This window comes from Oncorhynchus clarkii, unplaced genomic scaffold (assembly GCF_045791955.1).
Source record: "Oncorhynchus clarkii lewisi isolate Uvic-CL-2024 unplaced genomic scaffold, UVic_Ocla_1.0 unplaced_contig_1317_pilon_pilon, whole genome shotgun sequence".
Classification (NCBI taxonomy): Eukaryota; Metazoa; Chordata; class Actinopteri; order Salmoniformes; family Salmonidae; genus Oncorhynchus; species Oncorhynchus clarkii.
Genome location: NW_027258001.1, coordinates 75,049 through 100,000, shown reverse-complemented (window position 1 = coordinate 100,000; position 24,952 = coordinate 75,049). Strand labels below are relative to the sequence as shown.

Here is a 24,952-nt window from a genome sequence, read left to right as displayed (position 1 = left end):
GATTCTTTTCCTGTTTAAAGCAAACTGGCTCAAATGAAGATCCTCCATCAGTATCTGTATAGTTACCGTTTGTACACATATAACAGTATAAAACATGTGTTTTTACAGAAGACTGTAAACCATTAGCAGTAGATCGCCCTGCAGCTACAGAGAGTGGGGTTTTCTGCTGCTGTGCTGTTGGTGTAGATTAATGAATGCTATCCTGCTGCCTGATCCTTTCTGCCTGCTCCCTGCTGCTTTCTGCCTGCTCCTTTCTGCCTGCTGCCTGCTGCTTTCTGCCTGCTCCTTTCTGGGGAGGAAGGAGAGGGATAGAGATGGAGAGGGAGGAAGGAGAGAGATAGAGATGGAGATAGAGACAGGGAGGAAGGAGAGAGATAGAGATGGAGATAGAGACAGGGAGGAAGGAGAGAGATAGAGATGGAGACAGGGAGGAAAGAGAGGGATAGAGATGGAGACAGGGAGGAAGGAGAGAGATAGAGATGGAGATAGAGACAGGGAGGAAGGAGAGGGATAGAGATGGAGACAGGGAGGAAGGAGAGGGATAGAGATGGAGACAGGGAGGAAGGAGAGAGATAGAGATGGAGACAGGGAGGAAGGAGAGGGATAGAGATGGAGACAGGGAGGAAGGAGAGGGATAGAGATGGAGACAGGGAGGAAGGAGAGGGATAGAGATGGAGACAGGGAGGAAGGAGAGAGATGGAGATAGAGACAGGGAGGAAGGAGAGAGATAGAGATGGAGATAGAGACAGGGAGGAAGGAGAGAGATAGAGATGGAGACAGGGAGGAAAGAGAGGGATAGAGATGGAGACAGGGAGGAAGGAGAGAGATAGAGATGGAGATAGAGACAGGGAGGAAGGAGAGGGATAGAGATGGAGACAGGGAGGAAGGAGAGGGATAGAGATGGAGATAGAGACAGGGAGGAAGGAGAGGGATAGAGATGGAGATAGAGACAGGGAGGAAGGAGAGAGATAGAGATGGAGATAGAGACAGGGAGGAAGGAGAGAGATAGAGATGGAGACAGGGAGAAAGGAGAGGGATAGAGATGGAGACAGGGAGGAAGGAGAGAGATAGAGATGGAGATAGAGACAGGGAGGAAGGAGAGAGAGGAAAGGCCACTATCCAGAAAAGGGGAGGCAAGATACACACACACACACACACACACACACACACACACACACCACACACACACACACACACACACACACACACAACTATGTGAGGGTCAGAGTACAGAGCCACACTGGGAAAAAGCCTCATGGTGTTTGTTGAATGAAAGCTCTGAGCTACGTCTCAAATGGCACCCTATTTCCTATGTAGTGCACTACTTAACCCATGAGTAGGGCACTATGCAGGGAATAGAGTGATATTTAGGACCGACTGCTGCTTCTGACACGAGATCAGGTGCTAGAGTAGTCCACTGGGTCATTAACAGGGCTCCGGTGTGTGTGTGTGTGTGTGTGTGTGTGTGTGTGTGTGTGTGTGTGTGGCATGCTGTAGGTGTGTTAACTGGAATGGTGTCTTGTTTTTGTCTCGAGGAGAGAGAGAGACAGAGAGAGAGAGACAGAGAGAGAGAGAGACAGAGAGAGAGAGACAGAGAGAGAGAGACAGACAGAGAGAGAGAGAGACAGAGAGAGAGAGAGACAGTGAGAGAAAGAGACAGAGAGAGAGAGAGAGAGACAGAGAGACAGAGAGAGAGAGAGAGAGAGAGAGAGAGAGAGAGAGAGAGAGAGAGACAGAGAGACAGAGAGAGAGAGAGAGAGAGAGAGAGAGAGAGAAATGGTAGAAATGGAAGGAGTATCAGACCACTGCAAATCTACCAAGACCTGGCCGTCCCTCTAAACTTTCAGCTCATACAAGGAGAAGACTGATCAGAGATGCAGCCAAGAGGCCCATGATCACTCTGGATGAACTGCAGAGATCTACAGCTGAGGTGGGAGACTCTGTCCATAGGACAACAATCAGTCTGTCACGTTCTGACCTCTATTTCCTTTGTTTTGCATTTATTTAGTATGGTCAGGGCGTGAGTTGGGTGGGCAGTCTATGTTTGTTTTTCTATGTTTTGGGGCAGTTCTATGTTTTCGGCCTAGTATGGTTCTCAATCAGAGGCAGGTGTCATTAGTTGTCTCTGATTGAGAATCATACTTAGGTAGCCTGGGTTTCACTGTTTGTTTGTGGGTGATTGTTCCTGTCTTTGTGTAGTGTTCACCAGATAGGCTGTATTAGGTTTTGAGTTCTCACGTTTCTTGTTTTTCCGTTAGTTTGTTCATGTATAGTGTCGTAATAAAATACTATGAACAACCACCACGCTGCGCTTTGGTCCGCCTCTACTTCACAAGAAGAGAAGCGTTACAGAATCACCCACCACAACAGGACCAAGCGGTGTGGTAATGGGCAAAGGAGAGAGCAGCAGCAGGAGCAGCGCGAGGAGGTATGGACATGGGAGGACGAATTAGACGGTAAAGGACCTTGGGCTCAGCCAGGAGAATATCGCCGCCCCAAGGAAGAACGGGAGGCGGCGAAAGCGGAGAGGCGCTGGTATGAGGAGGCAGCGCGGCGTCGTGGATGGAAGCCCGGGAGTCAGCCCCAAAAATTTCTTGGGGGGGGGCTAACAGGGAGTATGGCTACGCCAGGTAGGAGACCTGAGCCAACTTCCTGTGGTTACCGGGGGGCTAGAGAGACCGGGCAGGCACCGTGTTATGCTGTGGAGCGCACGGTGTCCCCAGTGCGGGTGCACAGCCCGGTGCGGTACATTCCAGCTCCGCGTATCGGCCGGGCTAGAGTGGGCATCGAGCCAAGTGCCATGAAGCCGGCTCTACGCATCTGGTCTCCAGTGCGTCTCCTTGGGCCGGCTTACATGGCACCAGCCTTGCGCACGGTGTTCCCGGTTCGCCTGCATAGCCCAGTGCGGGCTATTCCACCTCGCCGCACTGGCAGGGCGACCGGGACCATTCAACCGGGTAAGGTTGGGCAGGCTCGGTGCTCAAGAGCTCCAGTGCGCCTGCACGGCCCGGTCTATCCGTCACCACCTCCACACCCCAGCCCTCCGGTGGCAGCTCCCCGTACCAGGCTGTCTCTCCGGCCCATCCGTCCAGAGCCTTCCTCCTCTCCAGCGCTGCCGGAGTCTCCCGCCTCTCCGGCGCTACCAGAGCCTTCCTCCTCTCCAGCGCTGCCGGAGCCTCCCGCCTGTCCGGCGCCGCTGCCGGAGCCTCCCGCCTGTCCGGCGCCTCTGCCGGAGCCTCCCGCCTGTCCGGCGCCTCTGCCGGAGCCTCCCGCCTGTCCGGCGCCTCTGCCGGAGCCTCCCGCCTGTCCGGCGCCTCTGCCGGAGCCTCCCGCCTGTCCGGCGCCGCTGCCGGAGCCTCCCGCCTGTCCGGCGCCTCTGCCGGAGCCTCCCGCCTGTCCGGCGCCGCTGCCGGAGCCTCCCGCCTGTCCGGCGCCTCTGCCGGAGCTTCCCGTCTGCCCAGCGCCGCCAGTGCCGCCCGTCTGCCAGGAGCCGCCAATGCCGCCCGTCAGCCAGGAGCCGCCAGTGCCGCCCGTCAGCCAGGGGCCGCCAGTGCCGCCCGTCAGCCAGGGGCCGCCAGTGCCGCCCGTCAGCCAGGGGCCGCCAGTGCCGCCAGTCAGCCAGGGGCCGCCAGTGCCGCCAGTCAGCCAGGGGCCGCCAGTGCCGCCAGTCAGCCAGGGGCCGCCAGTGCCGCCAGTCAACCAGGGGCCGCCAGTGCCGCCAGTCAGCCAGGGGCCGCCAGTCAGCCAGGGGCCGCCAGTGCCGCCAGTCAGCCAGGGGCCGCTAGAGCCCCTCCGCCCGGAGCAGCTGCCCCTCTGTCCCGAGCAGCTGCCCCTCTGTCCCGAGCTGCTGCCGCCCCTCTGTCCCGAGCAGCTGCCGCCCCTCTGTCCCGAGCTGCTGCCGCCCCTCTGTCCCGAGCAGCTGCCGCCCCTCTGTCCCGAGCAGCTGCTTCACCTCTGTCCCGAGCTGCCCCTCTGTCCCAAGCAGCCCCTCTGTCCAGTGGGGTCATTGAGAGGGGTGGGCATGGTGAGTAAGCCACGGAGGCGGACAATAAGGCGGACTAAGACAATGGCGAAGTGGGGTCCGCGTCCCGCGCCAGAGCCGCCACCGCGGACAGACGCCCACCCAGACCCTCCCCTATAGGTCAAGGTTTTGCGGCCGGAGTCCGCACCTTTGGGGGGGGGTACTGTCACGTTCTGACCTCTATTTCCTTTGTTTTGCATTTATTTAGTATGGTCAGGGCGTGAGTTGGGTGGGCAGTCTATGTTTGTTTTTCTATGTTTTGGGGCAGTTCTATGTTTTCGGCCTAGTATGGTTCTCAATCAGAGGCAGGTGTCATTAGTTGTCTCTGATTGAGAATCATACTTAGGTAGCCTGGGTTTCACTGTTTGTTTGTGGGTGATTGTTCCTGTCTTTGTGTAGTGTTCACCAGATAGGCTGTATTAGGTTTTGAGTTCTCACGTTTCTTGTTTTTCCGTTAGTTTGTTTATGTATAGTGTCGTAATAAAATACTATGAACAACCACCACGCTGCGCTTTGGTCCGCCTCTACTTCACAAGAAGAGAAGCGTTACACAGTCGTATATTGCACAAATCTGGCCTTTATGGAAGAGTGGCAAGAAGAAAGACATTTCTTAAAGATATCCATAAAAAGTGTTGTTTAAAGTTTGCCACAAGCCACCTGGGAGACACACCAAACATGTGGAAGAAGGTGCTCTGGTCAGATGAAACCAAAATTTAACTTTTTGGCAACAATGCAAAACGTTATGTTTGGCGTAAAAGCAACACAGCTCATCACCCTGAACACACCATCACCACTGTCAAACATGGTGGTGGCAGCATCATGGTTTGGGCCTGCTTTTCTTCAGCAGGGACAGGGAAGATGGTTAAAATTGATGGGAAGATGGATGGAGCCAAATACAGGACCATTCTGGAAGAAAACCTGATGGAGTCTGCAAAAGACCTGAGACTGGGACGGAGATTTGTCTTCCAACAAGACAATGATCCAAAACATAAAGCAAAATCTACAATGGAATGGTTCAAAAATAAACATATCCAGGTGTTAGAATGGCCAAGTCAAAGTCCAGACCTGAATCCAATCGAGAATCTGTGGAAAGAACTGAAAACTGCTGTTCACAAATGCTCTCCATCCAACCTCACTGAGCTCGAGCTGTTTTGCAAAGAGGAATGGGAAAAAATGTCAGTCTCTCGATGTGCAAAACTGATAGAGACATACCCCAAGCGACTTACAGCTGTAATCGCAGCAAAAGGTGGCGCTACAAAGTATTAACTTAAGGGGGCTGAATAATTTTGCACGCCCAATTTTTCAGTTTTTGATTTGTTAAAAAAGTTTTAAATATCCAATAAATGTCGTTCCACTTCATGATTGTGTCCCACTTGTTGTTGATTCTTCACAAAAAAATACAGTTTTATATCTTTATGTTTGAAGCCTGAAATGTGGCAAAAGGTCGCAAAGTTCAAGGGGGCCGAATACTTTCGCAAGGCACTGTATATACTATATTATACACTATGATGTCTATGATGTATATATTATATATATACTATATTATACACTATGATGTCTATAAGGTATATATTATATATATACTATATTATACACTATGATGTCTATAAGGTATATATTATATATATACTATATTATACACTATGATGTCTATAAGGTATATATTATATATATACTATATTATACACTATGATGTCTATAAGGTATATATTATATATATACTATATTATACACTATGATGTCTATAAGGTATATATTATATATATACTATATTATACACTATGATGTCTATAAGGTATATATTATATATTATATATATACACTATGATGTCTATGAGGTATATATTATATATATATATATACACTATGATGTCTATAAGGTATATATTATATATTATATATATACACTATGATGTCTATGAGGTATATATTATATATATATATATACACTATGATGTCTATAAGGTATATATTATATATTATATATATACACTATGATGTCTATGAGGTATATATTATATACTATATTATACACTGAGGTATATATTATATATATACAGGCTCTCTCACTGTTCCTCAGCATTCCTGCTTAGTGAAAAGACCGGTCTGATTCTGTGAGAAGAACAGGCTGCAGTTACACACACTGACCAGAGAGGGGCAGCGCTTCCTATCACATCTGAATGCTGTCCATCCGTCGCTCACTCTTTCTCCCCCCCCCCCCCCCTCTCTCTCTCTCACACACACACTCCGATCAGTCTCACACACTCTCTTGTCACACAGCATTGTCACAAAGGCCCTGAGGCCACAATGATGAGCTGCACAGTCAGACTTTGCGGGAAGACATATGGAGCACAGGCTCACACACACACACACACACACACACACACACACACACACACACCATTTCCCTGAGTGTCAAGACCTTCCTCTGCACTCTGGTTCATGTTCATTAGACACCAAACGGAAGAAAACTACATGAAAAGTGTTCCCTAATGAATAGAGCCCTGCTCTCTGCTCTGTGTAAGGCTGTTGGGACATAAAACTGGGACCCTCCGGGTGTAAATGTAAACAAACACAGGACCACCGGGCCGCTCTGAACACCTCCATTCACTAGGTTCTGTTATGGTTGGCCCACGGGCCGAGTCAGGGCATGGTTTACAATAAATCAACATGGAGGGGTGAAGAGAGGAGAGGAGAGGAGAGGAGAGGTGAAGAGAGGAGAGGAGAGGAGAGGTGAAGAGAGAAGGGGTGAAGAGAGGAGAGGAGAGGAGAGGAGAGGAGACATGATACAGTAGGGTCTGACAGCCCAACTAGGAGAGGAGAGGAGACATGGTACAGTAGGGTCTGACATCCCAACTAGAAGGAGAGGAGAGGAGAGGAGGCCTGTAAGCCTACACTGTGTCATCTAGGGAAGGAAGTACGGGAGAGTTTGATACACCTACAATATCAATATCAAAATCACCCCCATATCACCCCATATCACCCCCATAATCACCCCATATTCACCCCCATAATCACCCCATATTCACCCCCATAATCACCCCATATTCACCCCCATAATCACACCATAATCACCCCCATATCACCCCCATAATCACCCCCATCATCACACCATAATCACCCCCATATCACCCCATTATCACCCCATATTAACCCTCATAATACCCCATAATCACCCCCATATAACCCCATATCACCCCATAATCACCCCAAAGCACCACCATAATCACTCCCATATCACCCATATCACCCCCATAATCACCACATAATCACACCCATAATCACCCCATATCACCACCATAATCACTCCCATAACCCCCCATATCACCCCCATATTCACCCCATATCACCCCCATAATCACCCCATAATCACAGTGTGATGGTATATCTCTCTGTCTGCTCCAGTGTCTATGCTAACAGTGTGGTGGCGGTATATGCTAAAAGTGTGGTGGTGGTATATGCTAACAGTGTGATGGTGGTATATGCTAACAGTGTGGTGGTGGTATATGCTAACGGTGTGGTGGCGGTATATGCTAACGGTGTGATGGTGGTATATGCTAACAGTGTGGTGGTGGTATATGCTAACAGTGTGGTGGTGGTATATGCTAACAGTGTGGTGGTGGTATATGCTAACAGTGTGGTGGTGGTATATGCTAACAGTGTGGTGGTGGTATATGCTAACAGTGTGGTGGTGGTATATGCTAACAGTGTGGTGATGGTATATGCTAACAGTGTGGTGGTGGTATATGCTAACAGTGTGGTGGTGGTATATGCTAACAGTGTGGTGGTGGTATATGCTAAAAGTGTGGTGGTGGTATATGCTAACAGTGTGGTGGTGGTATATGCTAACAGTGTGGTGGTGGTATATGCTAACAGTGTGGTGGTGGTATATGCTAACAGTGTGGTGGTGGTATATGCTAACAGTGTGGTGGTGGTATATGCTAACAGTGTGGTGGTGGTATATGCTAACAGTGTGGTGGTGGTATATGCTAACAGTGTGGTGATGGTATATGCTAACAGTGTGGTGGTGGTATATGCTAACAGTGTGGTGGTGGTATATGCTAACAGTGTGGTGGTGGTATATGCTAAAAGTGTGGTGGTGGTATATGCTAACAGTGTGATGGTGGTATATGCTAACAGTGTGATGGTGGTGGTATATGCTAACAGTGTGATAGTGGTATATGCTAACAGTGTGATGGTGGTATATGCTAACAGTGTGATAGTGGTATATGCTAACAGTGTGGTGGTGGTATATGCTAACAGTGTGGTGGTGGTATATGCTAACGGTGTGGTGGTGGTATATGCTAACAGTGTGGTGGTGGTATATGCTAACAGTGTGATGGTGGTATATGCTAACAGTGTGATGGTGGTATATGCTAACAGTGTGGTGGTGGTATATGCTAACAGTGTGATGTGGTGTTTCAGTGTTTTACAGTCCATATAGGACACAGTGGAGGGAGTGTCTGTCTTAGTACAGGGAAGATATAAGAGACACTGCGGCTGTCAGTTTGTGGATTGCAGATTTGCACGCTGTCTGTTTAAAGTATTTGTACACTTTCTGTCTCTATCTGTCTGTCTTCACTCCATGCTAACAGTCTGGCAGTATTTCACCGTCTGTAGACAGACATCTTTAATCAGTTTGCCTCTCAGCCCAACTCTATGTGCTGCTAATCCCCTTTAATGGCCAGCCTGGATTCCATCTTTTCAACATAACATCTCTGTTCTTTTAACATTTTTGTGAGTATAATCTTTACTGTTCATTTATGATTGTTTATTTCACTTGCTTTGTAAATGGAAACACACAGTGGCAAGATAATAAGGTGAACCCTTTGGACCTGGATTTCTGTGTGAATTGGTCAAACATTTGATGTGATCTTCATCTAGGTCACAACAACAGACAAACACAGTCTGATTAAACTAATAACACACAAACAATTATACGTTTTCATGTCTTTATTGAACACACCTTGTAAACAGTCACAGTGCAGGGTGGGAAAAATATGTGAACCCTTGGATTTAATAACTGGTTGACCCTCCTTTGGCAGCAATAACCTCAACCAAATGTTTTCTGTAGTTGTGGATCAGACCTGCACAACGGTCAGGAGGAATTTTGGACCATTCCTCTTTACAAAACTGCTTCAGTTCAGCAATGTTCTTGGGATGTCTGGTGTGAACTGCTGTCTCGAGGTCATGCCACAGCATCTCAATCAGGTTGAGGTCAGGACTCTGACTGGGTCACTCCAGAAAGTCAGGACTCTGACTGGGTCACTCCAGAAGGTCAGGACTCTGACTGGGCCACTCCAGAAGGTCAGGACTCTGACTGGGCCACTCCAGAAGGTCAGGACTCTGACTGGGCCATTCCAGAAGGTCAGGACTCTGACTGGGCCATTCCAGAAGGTCAGGACTCTGACTGGGTCACTCCAGAAGGTCAGGACTCTGTCTGGGTCACTCCAGAAGGTCAGGACTCTGACTGGGTCACTCCAGAAGGTCAGGACTCTGACTGAGCCACTCCAGAAGGCCAGGACTCTGACTGGGCCATTCCAGAAGGTCAGGACTCTGACTGGGTCACTCCAGAAGGTCAGGACTCTGACTGGGTCACTCCAGAAGGTCAGGACTCTGACTGGGTCACTCCAGAAGGTCAGGACTCTGACTGGGCCACTCCAGAAGGTCAGGACTCTGACTGGGCCACTCCAGAAGGTCAGGACTCTGACTGGGTCACTCCAGAAGGCCAGGACTCTGACTGGGTCACTCCAGAAGGTCAGGACTCTGACTGGGTCACTCCAGAAGGTCAGGACTCTGACTGGGTCACTCCAGAAGGTCAGGACTCTGACTGGGTCACTCCAGAAGGTCAGGACTCTGACTGGGCCACTCCAGAAGGCCTATTTTCTTCTGTTTAAGACATTCTGTTGTTGATTTATGATAGTGACAGAGAGAGTGGAGGAGATAGTGACAGAGAGGGTGACAGAGAGAGTGGAGGAGATAGTGACAGAGAGAGTGGAGGAGATAGTGACAGAGAAGGTGACAGAGAGAGTGGAGGAGATAGTGACAGAGAGGGTGACAAAGCGAGTTACAGAGAGAGTGGAGGAGATAGTGACAGAGAGAGTGGAGGAGATAGTGACAGAGAGGGTGGAGGAGAGGGTGACAGAGAGGGTGACAGAGAGAGTGGAGGAGATAGTGACAGAGAGAGTGGAGGAGATAGTGACAGAGAGAGTGGAGGAGATAGTGACAGAGATAGTGGAGGAGATAGTGACAGAGATAGTGGAGGAGAGAGTGACAGAGAGAGTGGAGGAGATAGTGACAGAGAGGGTGGAGGAGAGGGTGACAGAGAGAATGACAGAGAGAGTGACAGAGAGAATGAAAGAGAGGGTGACAGAGAGAGTGGAGGATATAGTGAAAGAGAGGGTGGAGGAGATAGTGACAGAGAGAGTGGAGGAGATAGTGACAGAGAGAGCGGAGGAGATAGTGACAGAGAGAGTGGAGGAGATAGTGACAGAGAGAGTGGAGGAGATAGTGACAGAGAGAGTGACAGAGAGGGTGACAGAGAGTGACAGAGAGAGTGGAGGAGATAGTGACAGAGAGAGTGACAGAGAGGGTGACAGAGAGTGACAGAGAGAGTGAAGGAGTTAGTGACAGAGAGAGTGAAGGAGATAATGAAAGAGAGTGACAAAGCGAGTTACAGAGAGAGTGAAGGAGATAAAGAGAGTGACAGAGAGAGTGAAGGAGATAGTGACAGAGACAAAATGTCAAACACCCCCCCACCTTGCCTCCCCTTGTCCTGTTAGATAGTGTTCACAGAGCATACACACACACACACACACACGTTTCTCAGAGTGTCATAGGGTTATCGGGGAGGGCATGTTTCTGTAAACGACATCACAAAGTGGAGGTAATTAGCCATGAAATGTGCTCCATGCGACAGCTTTGGGCCTGAGCCCCTCACCCCTATGGATTCAAATCACACTGACCAGGGGGAGGGGGAGAGAGGGAGGAGAGTCAATGTTAGGGACGCAGAAAATGAGAACCAGCCAGTGAGAAAGAGAGGGAGGAGAGTCAGCCCGTGACCATCATTTTACACCCCCATCACCCCCATCACTTTACACCCCCAACACCCCATCACTTTACACCCCCATCACCCCATCACTTTACACCCCCATCACTTTACACCCCCAACACCCCATCACTTTACACCCCCAACACCCCATCACTTTACACCCCCAACACCCCATCACTTTACACCCCCATCACTTTACACCCCCATCACTTTACACCCCCAACACCCCATCACTTTACACCCCCATCACTTTACACCCCCATCACTTTACACCCCCATCACTTTACACCCCCAACACCCCATCACTTTACACCCCCATCACTTTACACCCCCAACACCCCCATCACTTTACACCCCCAACACCCCATCACTTTACACCCCCAACACCCCATCACTTTACACCCCCAACACCCCATCACTTTACACCCCCATCACTTTACACCCCCAACACCCCATCACTTTACACCCCCAACACCCCCATCACTTTACACCCCCAACACCCACATCACTTTACACCCCCATCACTTTAAACCCCCATCACTTTACACCCCCAATACCCCATCACTTTATACCCCCCATCACTTTACACCCCCAACACCCACATCACTTTACACCCCCAACACCTCATCACTTTACACCCCCATCACTTTACACCCCCAACACCCCATCACTTTACACCCCCAACACCCCATCACTTTACACCCCCAACACCCCATCACTTTACACCCCCATCACTTTACACCCCCAACACCCCATCACTTTACACCCCCAACACCCCATCACTTTACACCCCCATCACTTTACACCCCCATCACTTTATACCCCCCATCACTTTACACCCCCATCACTTTATACCCCCCATCACTTTACACCCCCATCACTTTATACCCCCCATCACTTTACACCCCCAACTCCCCCATCACTTTACGCCCCCAACACCCCCATCACTTTACACCCCCATCACTTTATACCCCCCATCACTTTACACCCCCAACACCCCCATCACTTTACGCCCCCAACACCCCCATCACTTTACACCCCCATCACTTTACACCCCCAACACCCCATCACTTTACACCCCCATCACTTTACACCCCCATCACTTTACACCCCCATCACTTTACACCCCCAACACCCCATCACTTTACACCCCCAACACCCCATCACTTTACACCCCCATCACTTTACACCCCCCATCACTTTACACCCCCATCACTTTATACCCCCCATCACTTTATACCCCCCATCACTTTACACCCCCATCACTTTATACCCCCATCACTTTACACCCACAACACCCCCATCACTTTACACCCCCAACACCCCATCACTTTACACCCCCAACACTCCCAACACCTTACACCCACAACACTCCCTCTCTTCCCCTTCTCCGTCCCATTCCACCCCTCTTCAACACACTCCCCTCTCCATAACACCCCCCCTCCCCTGCTCCCTGGTCCCATCAGGGTGTTAGATGAGACCATCGAACTCCTGTTTGCTCAAGTGGAGGCCTGGCCAATTACCTCCGCTAGCTCTCTGCAGCTCGCTGAGACATTAACGACACCAATTAAGTCCCTGCAGTAAGGGTCTGGGCCATGGGGTCAGACACACACACACACACACAATATATATAGAGACACACATAAAAACATACACACACACACACACACACACACAAACACACAGACATAAACACACACACACACACACGTACATATGTGTGTGTCTCAGCCCTACCCGCCATCCTTCCCAGGCCGCTGACATCCTGTCAAACACACATCTGACCCACATTCAACCCACATCGGCTAGAGATCCATACACAACACTTCACAGTGTATGAAGGAACACTATCAAAGGGTGTGTACACTAGTCCAGTACCGTCATATTCCTCATGACTGAGTATATCAGGGCCTCTAGCTGACAGAGAGAGAGACAGAGACAGATGGAGAGAGAGAGAGAGGATAGAACGATAGAGAGAGAGAGAGAGAGAGAGAGAGACAGATGGAGAGAGAGAGAGACAGATGGAGAGAGAGACAGAGAGAGAGAGAGAGAGAGAGAGAGAGAGAGAGAGAGGATAGAACGATAGAGAGAGAGAGAGAGAGAGGGGGATAGAACGATAGAGAGAGAGAGAGAGAAATCAGAAATCAGCTCAATGTAATTGAAGAATCCATAGACTCTAACCACTTCTGGGAAAAAATGAAAATGAAAACCCTCCAACCCAAAAAGGCCTGTGGTGTTGATGATATCCTCAATGAAATGATCAAATATACAGACAACAAATTCCAATTGGCTATACTAAAACTCTTTAACATCATCCTTAGCTCTGGCATCTTCCCCAATATTTGGAACCAAGGACTGATCACCCCAATCCACAACAGTGGAAACAAATTTGACCCCAATAACTACCGTGGAATATGCGTCAACAGTAACCTTGGGAAAATGCTCTGCATTATCATTAACAGCAGACTCGTACATTTCCTCAATGAAAACAATGTACTGAGCAAATGTCAAATTGGCTTTTTACCAAATTACCGTACAACAGACCATGTATTCACCCTGCACACCCTAATTGACAACCAAACAAACCAAAACAAAGGCAAAGTCTTCTCATGCTTTGTTGATTTCAAAAAAGCCTTCGACTCAATTTGGCATGAGGGTCTGCTATACAAACTGATGGAAAGTGGTGTTGGGGGTAAAACATTCAACATTATAAAATCCGTGTACACAAACAACAAGTGTGCGGTTAAAATTGGCAAAAAACACACATTTCTTCACACAAGGTCGTGCGGTGAGACAGGGATGCAGCTTAAGCCCCACCCTCTTCAACATATATATCAACGAATTGGCGCGGGCACTAGAACAGTCTGCAGCACCCGGCCTGCCCCTGCTAGAATCCGAAGTCAAATGTCTGCTGTAATGTTTACTGTTAATTTTTATTGTTTATTTCACTTTATATATTCACTTTATATATTATCTACCTCACTTGCTTTGGCAATGGTAACACATGTTTCCCATGCCAATAAAGCCCTTGAATTGAATTGAATTGAGAGAAACAGAGACAGAGAGAGAGGATAGAACGATAGAGAGAGAGAGAGAGAGACAGAGACAGAGGACAGAACGATAGAGAGAGAGAGAGGATAGAACGATAGAGAGAGAGAGAGAGACAGATGGAGAGAGAGAGAGAGAGAGAGAGAGAGGATAGAACGATAGAGAGAGAGAGAGAGAGAGAGAGAGAGAGAGAGAGAGGATATTATCTACCTCACTTGCTTTGGCAATGTTAACACATGTTTCCCATGCCAATAAAGCCCAATAATTGAATTGAATTGGATAGAATGATAGAGAGAGAGAGACAGATGGAGAGAGAGACAGAGAGAGAGGATAGAATGATAGAGAGAGAGAAAGAGAAAGAGAGATGATAGAACGATAGAGAAAGAGAGAGAGAGATGATAGAACGATAGAGAAAGAGAGAGAGAGAGGATAGAACGATAGGGAGAGAGAGAGGTGACATCAGAGACCACTCACCCATAATGAGGAATCACTAGAGATAGGCAGACACACACACTACTTTCTGCCAATGTTAGAGAGGGGAAGAGAAACAGACTGACATATCTCTTCTTTGGCTCTAAACTCTCCACATTAACACAGCTGCCAAGCTGGGCTGGGGTCCACAACGCATCCCTCCTCTCCCTCCATCCCTCCCTGTCTCGCTCCCTTCATCCCTCCCTGTCTCTCTCCCTCCATCCCTCCATGTCTCTCTCCCTCCATCCCTCCCTGCCTCTCTCTCTCCCTCCATCCCTCCCTGTCTCTCTCCCTTCATCCCTCCCTGTCTCTCTCCCTCCATCCCTCCCTGTCTCTCTCCCTCCATCCCTCCCTGTCTCTCTCCCTCCATCCCTCCCTGTCTCTCTCCCTCCATGTCTCCATGTCTCTCTCCCTCCATCCCTCCCTGCCTCTCTCTCTCCCTCCATCCCTCCCTGTCTCTCTCCCTTCATCCCTCCCTGTCTCTCTCCCTCCATCCCTCCCTGTCTCTCTCCCTCCATCCCTCCCTGTCTCTCTCCCTCCATCCCTCCCTGTCTCTCTCCCTCCATCCCTCCCTGCCTCTCTCCCTCCATCCCTCCCTGCCTCTCTCTCTCCCTCCATCCCTCCCTGCCTCTCTCCCTCCATCCCTCCCTGCCTCTCTCTCTCCCTCTATCCCTCCCTGCCTCTCTCTCTCCCTCCATCCCTCCCTGTCTCTCTCCCTTCATCCCTCCCTGTCTCTCTCCCTTCATCCCTCCCTGCCTCTCTCCCTCCATCCCTCCCTGCCTCTCTCTCTCCCTTCATCCCTCCCTGTCTCTCTCCCTTCATCCCTCCCTGTCTCTCTCCATCACTCCCTCCCTGTCTCTCTCCCTTCATCCCTCCCTGTCTTTCTCCCTTCATCACTCCCTGTCTTTCTCCCTTCATCCCTCCCTGTCTCTCTCCCTTCATCCCTCCCTGTCTCTCTCCCTTCATCCCTCCCTGTCTCTCTCCCTCCATCCCTCCCTGTCTCTCTCCCTTCATCCCTCCCTGCCTCTCTCCCTCCATCCCTCCCTGCCTCTCTCTCTCTCCATCCCTCCCTGTCACTCTCCCTCCATCCCTCCCTGTCTCTCTCCCTTCATCCCTCCCTGCCACTCTCCCTCCATCCCTCCCTGCCACTCTCCCTCCATCCCTCCCTGCCCCTCTCCCTCCATCACTCCCTGCCTCTCTCTGTCCATCCCTCCCTGCCCCTCTCCCTCCAGCCCTTCCTGTCTCTCTCCCTCCATCCCTTCATCCCTCCCTGCCTTTCTCCCTTCATCCCTCCCTCCATCCCTCCCTGCCTCTCTCCCTTCATCCCTCCCTGCCCCTCTCCCTCCATCCCTCGTCTCCCTCCATCCTTCCCTGCCCCTCTCCCTCCATCATTCCCTGCCTCTCTCTGTTCATCCCTCCCTGCCCCTCTCCCTCATCCCTTCCCGTCTCTCTCCCTCCATCCCTTCCTCCCTCCATCCCTCCCTGCCTCTCTCCCTTCATCCCTCCATGCATCTCTCCCTCCATCCCTCCCTGCCCCTCTCCCTCCATCCCTCGTCTCCCTCCATCCTTCCCTGCCCCTCTACCTCCATCCCTCCCTGCCACTCTCCCTCCATCCCTCCCTGCCCCTCTCCCTCCATCACTCCCTGCCTCTCTCTGTCCATCCCTCCCTGCCCCTCTCCCTCCATCCCTCCCTGTCTCTCTCCCTTCATCCCTCCCTGCTTCTCTCCCTTCATCCCTCCCTGCTTCTCTCCCTCCATCCCTCCCTGCCTCTCTCCCTCCATCCCTCCCTGCCTCTCTCCCTCCATCCCTCCCTGCCTCTCTCCCTCCATCCCTCCCTCTCTCCCTTCCTGTCTCTCTCCCTTCATCCCTCCCTGCCCCTCTCCCTCCATCCCTCCCTGTCTCTCTCCCTCCATCCCTCCCTGTCTCTCTCCCTTCATCCATCCCTGCTTCTCCCCCTCCATCCCTCCCTGCCTCCCTCCATCCCTCTCTCCCTCCATCCCTCCCTGCCTCTCTCCCTCCATCCCTCCCTGCCTCTCTCCCTCCATCCCTCCCTGCCTCTCTCCCTCCATCCCTCCCTGCCTCTCATCCCTCCCTGTCTCTCATCCCTCCATCCCTCCCTGCCTCTCATCCCTCCCTGCCTCTCATCTCTCCATCCCTCCCTGCCTCTCTCCCTCCATCCCTCCCTGCCTCTCTCCCTCCATCCCTCCCTGCCTCTCTCCCTCCATCCCTCCATGTCTCTCTCCCTCCATCCCTCCCTGCCTCTCTCTCTCCCTCCATCCCTCCCTGTCTCTCTCCCTTCATCCCTCCCTGTCTCTCTCCCTCCATCCCTCCCTGTCTCTCTCCCTCCATCCCTCCCTGTCTCTCTCCCTCCATCCCTCCCTGTCTCTCTCCCTCCATCCCTCCATGTCTCTCTCCCTCCATCCCTCCCTGCCTCTCTCTCTCCCTCCATCCCTCCCTGTCTCTCTCCCTTCATCCCTCCCTGTCTCTCTCCCTCCATCCCTCCCTGTCTCTCTCCCTCCATCCCTCCCTGTCTCTCTCCCTCCATCCCTCCCTGTCTCTCTCCCTCCATCCCTCCCTGCCTCTCTCCCTCCATCCCTCCCTGCCTCTCTCTCTCCCTCCATCCCTCCCTGCCTCTCTCCCTCCATCCCTCCCTGCCTCTCTCTCTCCCTCTATCCCTCCCTGCCTCTCTCTCTCCCTCCATCCCTCCCTGTCTCTCTCCCTTCATCCCTCCCTGTCTCTCTCCCTTCATCCCTCCCTGCCTCTCTCCCTCCATCCCTCCCTGCCTCTCTCTCTCCCTTCATCCCTCCCTGTCTCTCTCCCTTCATCCCTCCCTGTCTCTCTCCCTTCATCCCTCCCTGTCTCTCTCCATCACTCCCTCCCTGTCTCTCTCCCTTCATCCCTCCCTGTCTTTCTCCCTTCATCACTCCCTGTCTTTCTCCCTTCATCCCTCCCTGTCTCTCTCCCTTCATCCCTCCCTGTCTCTCTCCCTTCATCCCTCCCTGTCTCTCTCCCTCCATCCCTCCCTGTCTCTCTCCCTTCATCCCTCCCTGCCTCTCTCCCTCCATCCCTCCCTGCCTCTCTCTCTCTCCATCCCTCCCTGTCACTCTCCCTCCATCCCTCCCTGTCTCTCTCCCTTCATCCCTCCCTGCCACTCTCCCTCCATCCCTCCCTGCCACTCTCCCTCCATCCCTCCCTGCCCCTCTCCCTCCATCACTCCCTGCCTCTCTCTGTCCATCCCTCCCTGCCCCTCTCCCTCCAGCCCTTCCTGTCTCTCTCCCTCCATCCCTTCATCCCTCCCTGCCTTTCTCCCTTCATCCCTCCCTCCATCCCTCCCTGCCTCTCTCCCTTCATCCCTCCCTGCCCCTCTCCCTCCATCCCTCGTCTCCCTCCATCCTTCCCTGCCCCTCTCCCTCCATCATTCCCTGTCTCTCTCTGTTCATCCCTCCCTGCCCCTCTCCCTCATCCCTTCCCGTCTCTCTCCCTCCATCCCTTCCTCCCTCCATCCCTCCCTGCCTCTCTCCCTTCATCCCTCCATGCATCTCTCCCTCCATCCCTCCCTGCCCCTCTCCCTCCATCCCTCGTCTCCCTCCATCCTTCCCTGCCCCTCTACCTCCATCCCTCCCTGCCACTCTCCCTCCATCCCTCCCTGCCCCTCTCCCTCCATCACTCCCTGCCTCTCTCTGTCCATCCCTCCCTGCCCCTCTCCCTCCATCCCTCCCTGTCTCTCTCCCTTCATCCCTCCCTGCTTCTCTCCCTTCATCCCTCCCTGCATCTCTCCCTCCATCCCTCCCTGCCTCTCTCCCTCCATCCCTCCCTGCCTCTCTCCCTCCATCCCTCCCTTCTCTCCCTTCATCCCTCCCTGCTTCTCTCCCTCCATCCCTCCCTGCCTCTCTCCCTCCATCCCTCCCTGCCTCTCTCCCTCCATCCCTCCCTGCCTCTCTCCCTCCATCCCTCCCTCTCTCCCTTCCTGTCTCTCTCCCTTCATCCCTCCCTGCCCCTCTCCCTCCATCCCTCCCTGTCTCTCTCCCTCCATCCCTCCCTGTCTCTCTCCCTTCATCCATCCCTGCTTCTCCCCCTCCATCCCTCCCTGCCTCCCTCCATCCCTCTCTCCCTCCATCCCTCCCTGCCTCTCTCCCTCCATCCCTCCCTGCCTCTCTCCCTCCATCCCTCCCTGCCTCTCTCCCTCCATCCCTCCCTGCCTCTCATCCCTCCCTCATCCCTCCCTCCATCCCTCCCTGCCTCTCTCCCTCCATCCCTCCCTGCCTCCATCCCTCCCTGCCTCTCATCCCTCCCTGCCTCTCATCCCTCCCTGCCTCTCATCTCGCCCAACAGAAGAGACATAAACAACTCAAACCAATCAGAAATGCATAATGTGGAGCCTGTCTTGAGTCACGGATGTATTCCCTCTCTAGATCAGCTACTGAGCTGCGGTGGTCTTCAGTGTGTGGGTTGAATCGGGCTTGTTGGGAGGCTGTAGAGGAGATGTAGGGGGGAATCTTCAGATCTGTGGCTGAGTTCACACGTCTCTTTCCTCCCTGTCTCATTAACAGCTGTCTGGCTGGAGCAGACCAATACAGCTGTGTTTACTGTCAGTCTCCAACCCCCCCCCCCCCCCCCCCCCCCACACACACACACACACACACACACACACACACACAGACACACACAGACACACACACACACAGACACACACAGACACAGACACACACACTCAGCATAAATGTAGAAACTACTGGACTGTCTTCCTCTGGCGTATGAGGAAGAGGTTGCAGGACTTAAGACAATTGATTCAAATATTCAAGCATTATTACAGTAGAATCAGGTGTGTTAGCGCTGGGTGGGAACAAAAGCCTGCACAGTGCTCCCCAGGTTTCTCCCTGTAATGTAGTCAAAACAGATCAGGGTGGAGTGGTCCTCTCCTGCCTCTGGTCTGCTGCCAGAAGCTTCCGTTCAGTTCTGCTTCTAAGAGGTTCTGTCCAGTGTCCCACCACAGATCTGCCTCTGTTCAAAACTCTACTACACAAATAGAAGCTGATTGATTGACTGATTGATGTTTACCTTCGGAACCTGCGGAACACCTATGGAACATTCCAGAACCACCTGACCCAGTCTGCTCCCTAGTGGGGGGGTTGACAGATATAGGGCTGGGAGTGGGGGTGTGAACACACACACACACACACACACACACACACAATTGGCCACAGTGCGAGCACCATAGTGGGCTACAAGCAGGAGCTGCACGACAACAAAGTCCCAGAGGTCCACGAACTGTCAGAGGAGACAGAGGGGGGTACGAGGGGGATAGGGGGGGGTACGAGGGGGATAGAGGGGGGTACGAGGGGGATAGAGGGTGGTACGAGGGGGATAGAGGGGGGTACGAGGGGGATAGAGGGTGGTACGAGGGGGATAGGGGGGGTACGAGGGGGATAGGGGGGGGTACGAGGGGGATAGAGGGTGGTACGAGGGGGATAGGGGGGGTGCGAGGGGGATAGGGGGGGTACGAGGGGGATAGGGGTGGTACGAGGGGGATAGGGGGGGGGTACGAGGGGGACAGAGGGGGGTACGAGGGAGACAGAGGGTGGTACGAGGGGGACAGAGGGTGGTACGAGGGGGATAGGGGGTGGTACGAGGGGGATAGGGGGGGGTACGAGGGGGATAGGGGGTGGTACGAGGGGGATAGGGGGGGGGTACGAGGGGGATAGGGGGGGTACGAGGGGGATAGGGGGGGGTACGAGGGGGATAGGGGGTGGTACGAGGGGGACAGAGGGGGGTACGAGGGGGATAGAGGGTGGTACGAGGGGGATAGGGGGGGTACGAGGGGGATAGGGGGGGGTACGAGGGGGATAGGGGGTGGTACGAGGGGGATAGGGGGGGGGTACGAGGGGGACAGAGGGGGGTACGAGGGAGACAGAGGGTGGTACGAGGGGGACAGAGGGTGGTACAAGGGGGACAGAGGGTGGTACGAGGGGGATAGGGGGTGGTACGAGGGGGATAGGGGGGGGTACGAGGGGGATAGGGGGTGGTACGAGGGGGATAGGGGGGGGGTACGAGGGGGACAGAGGGGGGTACGAGGGAGACAGAGGGGGGTACAAGGGGGACAGAGGGTGGTACGAGGGGGATAGGGGGGGTACGAGGGGGACAGAGGGGGGTACGAGGGAGACAGAGGGGGGTACAAGGTAAGAGAGGGACAGAGGGGGGTACGAGGGGGACAGAGGGTGGTACGAGGGGGATAGGGGGGGGTACGAGGGGGACAAGGTACGAGAGGGACAGAGGGGGGTACGAGGGAGACAGAGGGGGGTACAAGGTAAGAGAGGGACAGAGGGGGGTACGAGGGGGACAGAGGGTGGTACGAGGGGGATAGGGGGGGGTACGAGGGGGACAAGGTACGAGAGGGACAGAGGGGGGTACGAGGGAGACAGAGGGGGGTACAAGGTAAGAGAGGGACAGAGGGGGGTACGAGGGGGACAGAGAATGGTACGAGGGGGATAGGGGGGGTACGAGGGGGACAAGGGGGGTACAAGGGGGACAGAGGGTGGTACGAGGGGGACAGAGGGTGGTACAAGGGGGACAGAGGGTGGTACGAGGGGGATAGGGGGTGGTACGAGGGGGATAGGGGGGGGTACGAGGGGGATAGGGGGTGGTACGAGGGGGATAGGGGGGGGGTACGAGGGGGACAGAGGGGGGTACGAGGGAGACAGAGGGTGGTACGAGGGGGACAGAGGGTGGTACAAGGGGGACAGAGGGTGGTACGAGGGGGATAGGGGGTGGTACGAGGGGGATAGGGGGGGGTACGAGGGGGATAGGGGGTGGTACGAGGGAGACAGAGGGGGGTACAAGGGGGACAGAGGGTGGTACGAGGGGGATAGGGGGGGTACGAGGGGGACAGAGGAGGGTACGAGGGAGACAGAGGGGGGTACAAGGTAAGAGAGGGACAGAGGGGGGTACGAGGGGGACAGAGGGTGGTACGAGGGGGATAGGGGGGGGTACGAGGGGGACAAGGTACGAGAGGGACAGAGGGGGGTACGAGGGAGACAGAGGGGGGTACAAGGTAAGAGAGGGACAGAGGGGGGTACGAGGGGGACAGAGGGTGGTACGAGGGGGATAGGGGGGGGTACGAGGGGGACAAGGTACGAGAGGGACAGAGGGGGGTACGAGGGAGACAGAGGGGGGTACAAGGTAAGAGAGGGACAGAGGGGGGTACGAGGGGGACAGAGGGTGGTACGAGGGGGATAGGGGGGGGTACGAGGGGGATAAGGTACGAGAGGGACAGAGGGGGGTACGAGGGAGACAGAGGGGGGTACGAGGGGGTCTAGGGGGGACAGAGGGGGGTACAGGGGGACAGAGGGGGGGCATAATCAGCACTTTTAAGTGAAAGGAGAGAAGTGGTGGGGAAGTATTGTCATACTTGTATAAAAGTAAAGATACCTTAATAGAAAATGACTCAGGGGAAAAGTCCCCCAATAAAATACTACTTGAGCAAAAGTCTAATAGTATTTGGTTTTAAATAAGTATCAAAAGTAAATGTATTTGCTAAAATATAAAACTTATTATCATAAGTAAAAGTATAAATAATTTCATCATCCTTTAATGAGGCAAAGCAGACGCCACCATTTTTATTGTATATATATATATACAGATAGACAGAGGCACACTCCAACACTCAGACGTCATTTACAAATGAAGCATGTGTGTTTAGGGAGTCTGCCAGATCAGAGGCAGTAGGGATGAACAAGGATGTTTTCTTGATAAGTACGTGAAATTCACAATTTTCCTAGTATTTTGGGTGTCTGTGAAAATGTATGGCGTAAAAAGTACATTATTTTCTTTAGGAATGTAGTGAAGTAAAAGTAAAAGTTGTCAAAATATTACAGTAAAGTATTGTACTTAAGTACTTTACACCACTGAAGGAGAGAGACGGTACTTTACACCACTGAAGGAGAGACAGTACTTTACACCACTGAAGGAGAGAGACGGTACTTTACACCACTGAAGGAGAGACAGTACTTTACACCACTGAAGGAGAGAGACAGTACTTTACACCACTGAAGGAGAGAGACAGTACTTTACACCACTGAAGGAGAGAGACAGTACTTTACACCACTGAAGGAGAGAGACAGTACTTTACACCACTGAAGGAGAGAGACAGTACTTTACACCACTGAAGGAGAGAGACAGTACTTTACACCACTGAAGGAGAGAGACGGTACTTTACACCACTGAAGGAGAGAGACGGTACTTTACACCACTGAAGGAGAGAGACGGTACTTTACACCACTGAAGGAGAGAGACGGTACTTTACACCACTGAAGGAGAGAGACGGTACTTTACACCACTGAAGGAGAGAGACGGTACTTTACACCACTGAAGGAGAGAGACGGTACTTTACACCACTGAAGGAGAGAGACGGTACTTTACACCACTGAAGGAGAGAGACAGTACTTTACACCACTGAAGGAGAGAGACGGTACTTTACACCACTGAAGGAGAGAGACGGTACTTTACACCACTGAAGGAGAGAGACGGTACTTTACACCACTGAAGGAGAGAGACGGTACTTTACACCACTGAAGGAGAGAGACGGTACTTTACACCACTGAAGGAGAGAGACGGTACTTTACACCACTGAAGGAGAGAGACGGTACTTTACACCACTGAAGGAGAGAGACAGTACTTTACACCACTGAAGGAGAGAGACAGTACTTTACACCACTGAAGGAGAGAGACAGTACTTTACACCACTGAAGGAGAGAGACAGTACTTTACACCACTGAAGGAGAGAGACGGTACTTTACACCACTGAAGGAGAGAGACGGTACTTTACACCACTGAAGGAGAGAGACGGTACTTTACACCACTGAAGGAGAGAGACAGTACTTTACACCACTGAAGGAGAGAGACAGTACTTTACACCACTGAAGGAGAGAGACAGTACTTTACACCACTGAAGGAGAGAGACAGTACTTTACACCACTGAAGGAGAGAGACAGTACTTTACACCACTGAAGGAGAGAGACAGTACTTTACACCACTGAAGGAGAGAGACGGTACTTTACACCACTGAAGGAGAGAGACGGTACTTTACACCACTGAAGGAGAGAGACGGTACTTTACACCACTGAAGGAGAGACGGTACTTTACACCACTGAAGGAGAGACGGTACTTTACACCACTGAAGGAGAGAGACGGTACTTTACACCACTGAAGGAGAGACAGTACTTTACACCACTGAAGGAGAGAGACAGTACTTTACACCACTGAAGGAGAGAGACAGTACTTTACACCACTGAAGGAGAGATACAGTACTTTACACCACTGAAGGAGAGAGACGGTACTTTACACCACTGAAGGAGAGAGACGGTACTTTACACCACTGAAGGAGAGAGACAGTACTTTACACCACTGAAGGAGAGAGACAGTACTTTACACCACTGAAGGAGAGAGACGGTACTTTACACCACTGAAGGAGAGAGACGGTACTTTACACCACTGAAGGAGAGAGACGGTACTTTACACCACTGAAGGAGAGACGGTACTTTACACCACTGAAGGAGAGACGGTACTTTACACCACTGAAGGAGAGAGACGGTACTTTACACCACTGAAGGAGAGAGACGGTACTTTACACCACTGAAGGAGAGAGACGGTACTTTACACCACTGAAGGAGAGAGACGGTACTTTACACCACTGAAGGAGAGAGACAGTACTTTACACCACTGAAGGAGCGAGACAGTACTTTACACCACTGAAGGAGAGAGACAGTACTTTACACCACTGAAGGAGAGAGACAGTACTTTACACCACTGAAGGAGAGAGACAGTACTTTACACCACTGAAGGAGAGAGACAGTACTTTACACCACTGAAGGAGAGAGACAGTACTTTACACCACTGAAGGAGAGAGACGGTACTTTACACCACTGAAGGAGAGAGACGGTACTTTACACCACTGAAGGAGAGACGGTACTTTACACCACTGAAGGAGAGACGGTACTTTACACCACTGAAGGAGAGAGACGGTACTTTACACCACTGAAGGAGAGAGACGGTACTTTACACCACTGAAGGAGAGACAGTACTTTACACCACTGAAGGAGAGAGACAGTACTTTACACCACTGAAGGAGAGAGACAGTACTTTACACCACTGAAGGAGAGATACAGTACTTTACACCACTGAAGGAGAGAGACGGTACTTTACACCACTGAAGGAGAGAGACGGTACTTTACACCACTGAAGGAGAGAGACAGTACTTTACACCACTGAAGGAGAGAGACAGTACTTTACACCACTGAAGGAGAGAGACAGTACTTTACACCACTGAAGGAGAGAGACGGTACTTTACACCACTGAAGGAGAGAGAC

At 52.1% G+C, this 24,952-nt stretch overlaps 1 protein-coding gene across 1 annotated transcript in view; it reads left to right on the top strand.

Annotated features, from left to right (window-relative positions):
- Window positions 1-24,952, top strand: part of LOC139394452 (uncharacterized) — a 96,306-nt gene that overhangs the window by 52,106 nt on the left and 19,248 nt on the right. Inside the window, exon 5 of the mRNA XM_071142521.1 lies at window positions 7,427-7,811. Coding sequence (XP_070998622.1) covers window positions 7,427-7,811 — 385 coding nt within the window. The remainder of the gene's footprint in view (window positions 1-7,426; window positions 7,812-24,952) is intronic.